The 7,500-nt window shown below is 35.5% G+C and overlaps 1 protein-coding gene across 1 annotated transcript in view; it reads right to left on the bottom strand.

Annotated features, from left to right (window-relative positions):
• Window positions 1-500: 500 nt before the first annotated feature.
• The window catches only part of LOC113819284 (protein FAM169B), a 14,250-nt gene continuing 7,250 nt past the window's right edge, over window positions 501-7,500 (bottom strand). The window contains exons 6-7 of the mRNA XM_027371525.2: window positions 6,345-6,524; window positions 501-5,306 (exon numbers count right to left, since the gene is read on the bottom strand). Of these exons, the coding sequence (XP_027227326.1) occupies window positions 5,005-5,306; window positions 6,345-6,524 (482 nt within the window). The 3' untranslated portion in view covers window positions 501-5,004. The remainder of the gene's footprint in view (window positions 5,307-6,344; window positions 6,525-7,500) is intronic.

Raw genomic sequence — 7,500 nt, 5'->3', positions numbered from 1 at the left:
ACTTAACAATATACATTTTCGTAACTGACATATTTTGTGTTTAACCCATTCACATCTGGATAATGCCTTATCAAAATGTGGCAGAATATCTCTCACACCAGAACAACACCTTTTCATGTGCACTCAAGCCTACTCTAAGTTTTGATTGTTTGAGCATAACTGCCTTCACTGAGAAATAACCCCTCAAATGCAGGCTTACAGCCACTGTTTACCCTCATTACCTGAATGAATAATTTATGCCTCAGCTAAGAGCATAAAAAAATGGGGTACTTTTATGTTTCTTGGGTGTCTGATTTTTCTCTTCAAGCAGTTGACCCTGACAGTCAATACAGTATGGCACTGGGGGCACCCATCATCACTGGGTTAAACAGATGAAAAAATGTTTGTCAAGGGCAAACTCCAGTTACTAAATTTCTCTATAATATAGGCTAAAAATGGCAGTTTTTTCAAACAAAATATTGGTGTTATCTCACATATTGGCAAGGATAATAAAAATCACCTTATGTTTCATATCATGTATTGGTAACTCAATAATTCAGCTTACAAAGTAAATATTCGCAAAGCAAAGTCACCGCACTTGTGGAACAACTTCCAGCAAGACGGAAAAGTAAACCCAACTTTCTAACTACAAAAAAAAACAATAATAATAAAAAAAGGAAAAAGAAAAAGAAAAAAAAAAGCCTGCATTGAAATTTACCAACACAATTAAGAAGCCATTTTTCAAGTCACTATTAAAAACCTCAACGATATGTATATATATATATAAACGTATAAGCAGCATCGGGTAAAATCACTTCGTTTGAGAAGTGCAAGTAAGATCAAGCAGTAAAAAATGTATAAGCAAAATTATAACTACTTGCAATTTATCCTACTTGTCACATAAAAAGAGACTGATCAGATAAAAATAAAATATGGCAGACTTTTAAATAAAATAACGTACCTGTAACTGATATTGGCACCCAAGAGGGAAAATGAGTTTCAATGACGGTAATGTACTGTATTGCATCATCAAAAGAACCTGTGGAACTCATGGAGGAAACACCCATTTGTGGATCAAATTGATCTCCTATTTAAACTTTTCTTTTTCTTTGAAATCAAGTCCTGATAATTTTTGCCATATTGAGAAATCAAAAGCGAGAATGGGTAGAAAAAGAAGAATGGCAAGGGAAGGTGGTATAGCAGGCTAGAAGAAAGAAGGGATGGAGAGAGATAGAAAGAAAGAAAGAGGAAGAAAGTTCACTCATGGCTTGCAAATAAGATGCTGAACCTTACTTTTTTCTGCACTTTTCTTCTACTTTACCATTAACAAGATCATTTTTCGGGATATGTCTATGTAACTAGATATCTCAGCTTGAAGTATATAATTTTACATTTTCAGTGAAACAGTAAATTCACCAATCTAACATATTGGTAATGCTAGAAAGGGGGCCAATCTTGGAAACCATTTTTAGCAATACCTTTTAATTTTCATTTCTTGTTTATTTCTAGTTGCCACAAATGAAGATAACTCTTAACAAAGTTAATCATTTCTGAAATAAGAACCTACAGGTTACAAACCCAAGATAAACACCCCTACAGACAAATAAATAACAACACATGATAATCTTTACAATATGATTGTCACCATCTCGGCACAGTTTTGATATTTAACAACCATTTGAAAAAACATCTTGCATCAAATAAGGTTGTTAACATGTGCTTGAATTAGGCCTATACTCTAACCACTTATGATCCTTGGCCTGATAAGTGGTCGAACACAGCAACAAGGTATGTCTTAATCATACTTTTGTGACAACACACTAATATTGGCTCTTTTTACAACTGACATTGGCTTGTTACTGAAAATTGTGCAAATATTACATTATTATTATTTTTTTTTTTGTTCTTTCGTTTCTTTTTATTCAACCAAACACTGCCTGAAGTTTTGGTATCACAATACAGGCAAACTGGATGGTAATGAGACCACTTCAGCTGTTCCAAATAAATACAATAAATTCCTTTAGTCTTTTAGTTATTATTTGTATATTCTCATATAAACTGGCTATTAGACATTCCAGTGACCTTCTTCATGAATAATGATGCTGATACAGAAGTACACAAAATAGGAACCATGACAGTTAGCATTATTTAATAGCTGATTGTTCTTCTGTTCACTAATGTGTTACTGATTTCTTTTTAACGTTTGACCTGTCAATGTGAGGCTTCTCTGTCCTTCCAATGATTCATTTAAAATCAAATTTACACATTTATGCTCCTATGAATTTTAAATTGTAACAGCAAATGCACCTGATGATTTTCAGTGCTACTAAAAACTAAATAAATTTTTTCCTCTTCAGACAGCTTGTTTGTTTAGTTATGCAATAACAATACATGCTTTGCTTTCATAATTACTATAAATAATATAAACCTCTAAATATCTAAAATCTAAATGGGATAACATAGTAGAATTCTCCATTACATACTAACATGCAAGAGCCAAACAGAAGCCAATTATGGAAGACAATAATCATATAACAGTCAAACCTTCCAAGTATTTCATTTCTTAATCCAAGAACTGATACAGTTCCCATGCCTTTCACATTGTGGTTTGAATTCTACCATTACACCATTATCAAATATTCATATCTAAAACAATATATTGACCAGCTGAAACAAAAGTATACAGTACGTTGCTCTCATCTCAATAAATTAATGTTTTTTTTCCCATTATCACAATGAAGTGAATGGTACTACAATAACTACAAATCTAAATCACACATATAAACCCAATATATAAACTGCATCTAACCAGTCTACATCATGCCCAAACTACAGGAGCTTTTCTTCAACAATCTACTGTGCTGCTAACTCGGTTCAGACGTACTGAAACGCAAGTGTTGGAGCACTTAACAAAAATGCTAACTAATCTTCTGGGTTGTACATCTCAATAAATCTGCATAAGTATACATTCATATATCTTCTTCTTGATCTGTTAAGAAAAGTGGATCATTACTTCATTTATATAAAAATTTAGGCTAAAAATTAAAAAAAAATTCAGAGTGGGTTCAGGCATATCCGCAACAACAACAAAAATAATGGAATAGAAATAAACAAATAAGTTCAACAAAACAAAAGAATTAATAAACACATGAAAATAAAAGAACAAATGCAGATTTGTTGGACTGACACATGGCAGAAGGACACAAGCTCATTGAAATAGATTTATTAAGATTTCAGCACCTAGATTAAAGGCCGCATTTCAAAGGAAATTAGCACCTATACATGTCCCACAAATTGCTATTTTTTCTATTTTTCTATATATGCCTTTTTAATGATCCTTAAAAATAGTCACAACCATTAAGCTATATTTCACTGAAGTTTTCAACCTGTTTTGAATATGGACATGTAGTATGACCCTCTGTTATATCTTTAAAAATTCCCATCTCTTTATCCTGGCTGCATTATATAATGGCCTTAATATTAATTGCCCATATGTTTTTCTTGACAAAAACAAGTAATAATAAATAGCTGACACCAAATATCTAAAAAAAAAAAAAAATGTCCTTATATCCTTCATTTTTTTTGCAATATAATGATCTCACTGCTTTATAAATCAGGCACTAACAGTAATTCCATGAAGTAAAAATATTTGGTGCATTAACACTCTTGACCACAAAATAACATGACTACCATTTGCATACTCCTTGGACTTTCCATTATGTATGGATATAAGACTGGTTACCAAATCCCCAAATATCATATAGTCACCTTGATATACCTTTCTAAAACCCTTGCCAGACACCAATGACGGCCCCCTCAGGAGACACCATACTCCCGTACAGCCTAGTCTAATAAATAATCATGCAATTCTGCCTATAAATATATGACTTGTAACACCTAAAGAAGATGCCCATCACCCTAATCCTCAAGTACAACCATGCTGTTCCCAGCTTTCCTAAAATCACACATTTTATCACCAGCTGATGTCATTGCAATTAACTTTAGAATCATTTGTTTTAAAAAGTAACAACAAGATAATTAACATGAACAAAGCAAATGTATAAAGCAATTAACTTTCATAATTAAGCAATTTATTGCAAATTTGTACCATGGTCAGAATGACCACCCTGTTTATAATGAAAAAAGGGTGAAAACAGAGAGAAGTGAAAAAAGGAAGAAATGATAACAAAAGACAATTTGCAATTTGTACCATGACCTATATCAGCCATATCTACCCTGAGTAACTCTAAGCAGCCTTCTGGGAACATCGTTCTCACATACAAAGACTTCATTTCACCCCACAATTAGGAGGATGTGAAATCCAAACCTTCTTTTTAAAAATAAAATATTTATGAATTAAATGAAATAGTTCATGATATACATTATTGCTGAACCTTCCCAAACCATCCAAATCCCTAAGTCACATAAATACAATTAGACCCCAAAAGAAAATAGGTTCAATGGTGTAGGTGACACCCTGAGCTGAAACAAGATGACAATGCCAAACCAAGAATAAACTCACTCTTGCCAAACCAACACTCCTATTAGCAATTTCTTTGGCTCCTGCTTCTAAACTTTATAAAAGGAGAATGTCCATAAAGTAGTTACCTTAGCTTTTCCATAGGCCAGCTCATGTCGTGTACATCTACACCACTGCACACCATCTGTGTAAACTCATGCATGCATACTATTACATTCTATTACCATGCAAATGATATCAAGGAATGGTGTATACTAACATACATTTTTTCTCTTCCTCTCTATTGCCAATGCATACATTTCTTTCATTCAAATGACTTATTGTGTTAAAGAACTCAAATGCATTATAAAAAGTCTGATATATTTTCCTCTAAGAATGTTTCTGAAAGACTCTTTTATAAAATTTTCAACATCTTTTAAATCCTATCATGTATAAATATTTAACTCATTGCTTCTAAACTTTTAAAATTGAATAAATAATAGCTAGTCCAATGTTGTTTTTTGAAAAACCTTCCACCAACATTTTAAGCAGGAGTCAGCTGTCTTCTAAGATGTATCACATGGTTCAGACTCCTGCTGCTGATCAGCCTCAGATTTCTGCTGAGAGGCCTGCTGCTGCTCCTGCTGAGTGTTGGACTGTTCCATGGGTTGGTCTGCTTGCTCCATTGGCTGTTGGGCCTCTTCCATAGGTACAGGGGGCTGTGAGAGAGCCCCGGCCCCATGCAGTGCCCCACGCATCATCAGAGAACCTAACATGAGGGTCACTGTGCCAGACACTTCCCCATCTTCATCCAGTGTCCATAATGTGTCTCGCAGCTCTGGGTACACCTGGATGAACTTCAGCAGTACTGCAATGAATAAAAAAACATGAGGAAAATATGAACTTTAACTCATTACAATTCAGTGATAAAAAGTTTCATTTTATAGTCCTACGTACATAAGCAGTATTATTCATTGATTTTTCCTACAGAAAATCATTCCTAAAATATTACAACAATGTTCAAGTAAGATATACGCACAAAACTTTTTTCAAACAAAGACACAAATATCAGTGACCTGTAACTTGAGAGAGAGAGAGAGAGAGAGAGAGAGAGAGAGAGAGAGAGAGAGAGAGAGAGAAGGAGGAGGAGGAGGAGGAGGAGGAGGAGGAGGAGGAGGAGGAGGAGGAGGAGGAGGAGGAGGAGGAGGAGGAGGAGGAGGAGGAGGAGGAGGAAGAAGGAGAAGAAGGAGAAGAAGGAGAAGAAGGAGAAGAAGGAGAAGAAGGAGAAGAAGGAGAAGAAGGAGAAGAAGGAGAAGAAGGAGAAGAAGGAGAAGAAGGAGCAGAAGGAGCAGAAGGAGCAGAAGGAGCAGAAGGAGCAGAAGGAGCAGAAGGAGCAGAAGGAGCAGAAGGAGCAGAAGGAGCAGAAGGAGCAGAAGGAGCAGAAGGAGCAGAAGGAGCAGAAGGAGCAGAAGGAGCAGAAGGAGAAGAAGGAGAAGAAGGAGAAGAAGGAGAAGAAGAAGGAGAAGGAGAAGGAGAAGGAGAAGGAGAAGGAGAAGGAGAAGAAGGAGGAGGAGGAGGAGGAGGAGGAGGAGGAGAAGAGAAGAGAAGAGAAGAGAAGAGAAGAGAAGAGAAGAGAAGAGAAGAGAAGAGAAGAGAAGAGAAGAGAAGAGAAGAGAAGAGAAGAGAAGAGAAGAGAAGAGAAGAGAAGAGAAGAGAAGAGAAGAGAAGAGAAGAGAAGAGAAGAGAAGAGAAGAGAAGAGAAGAGAAGAGAAGAGAAGAGAAGAGAAGAGAAGAGAAGAGAAGAGAAGAGAAGAGAAGAAAAAAGAAAAAAAAAAAAAAGAAAAAAAAAAAAAAAGAAAAAAATGTACACAGTTAATCAACATACTATTCCTCCCCTATCCCTAACCTTTGCACATGCTGAGGGACACTGGATGAGAGAGTCCCAGGTGCTCGCCAGGTGGGATCTCCGATGTCAAGGTGCGCAGAAGTTCCAGCGAGTGACCCTGCCTCCGAGCACATTCACGGACGTACATGGTGTCCAGGGTGTCGCATGCGTACACGTCCTCTCCACCCCATATGCTTGTGCCTGTTTGGGAGATTCTCAGCTGAAACGACTATTCCTTTTCAATCGCCAAAAGCTTTTTGAGTTATAGTAAAAAAAAAAACAAGAAATTATTATTATTTTTTAAAAATTGACCAAAGCTTGAAAATTAAAAAACAAGCATTCTGATCTTTTTTTTTCTACAAATTCATCCTAAACGTGTTGATGTAGATACTTTGTTCAATTTCAAGTTTGTTTATTTTAGGGGAATATTTTATCTAGAAGTGTTTTTTATTTTTATTATTATTTTTTTTTTTTACATATATGTCACTTTTACAAGAAGCAGAGGAATTTTTTTTAAAAACTGTCCAAAACATTCCCCTGTCTTTTATCTATCTACATAATGAGCCATAATATGTTTATTTCAGACTATAAATGCGTGTTCTAGAGCTTTCACATGTAAATAAGTATACTCCCGAAATAATGGTAGTTGACATTTCTCGTATCTTTTCATGATTACTTTGGTATTAAGAACAAAAGGTAGAAGAATAATCTTCATACAACTTTATCCCCTATCATCTATCTACATTCCAAAGGCTTTCATAAATCCCCAGCACTTAACAATGTCAAGACAAGCTACTTATCTTAAAGCGTTTTAAGCAGGGAAAGTTCTTGCCTGAAAACTCAAGCGTTTTTCTTGCTAACTCAAGCCTTTCGCTTGCTTTCTCAAGCGACCTCCGTAGATGGCTTGACTTGCGCTTGCTAAGTCAAGCGGTGTACCGTCACCATGGCAACGGCGTCGGTCGCGTACCGTACTGGTCACGATCCTTCGAATGCGGCCGTTGGCCAGGAACTCCGCTTAATATCTTTTCAGATAAATATTTTTTTCACGGTATCTGATTCTGTAATTTTCTTAAAATCATATTCAAAGAAATTGAAATTAACTGAAAACGAACGGAGATAATGGAGATTATGGGAATAAAAAGTTTTACTTATGAATAATATATGATTATAAAACGAA

The sequence above is a fragment of the Penaeus vannamei genome, chromosome 29, assembly GCF_042767895.1.
Source record: "Penaeus vannamei isolate JL-2024 chromosome 29, ASM4276789v1, whole genome shotgun sequence".
Lineage (NCBI taxonomy): Eukaryota > Metazoa > Arthropoda > Malacostraca > Decapoda > Penaeidae > Penaeus > Penaeus vannamei.
This window is presented reverse-complemented; position numbering and strand designations above follow the sequence as displayed.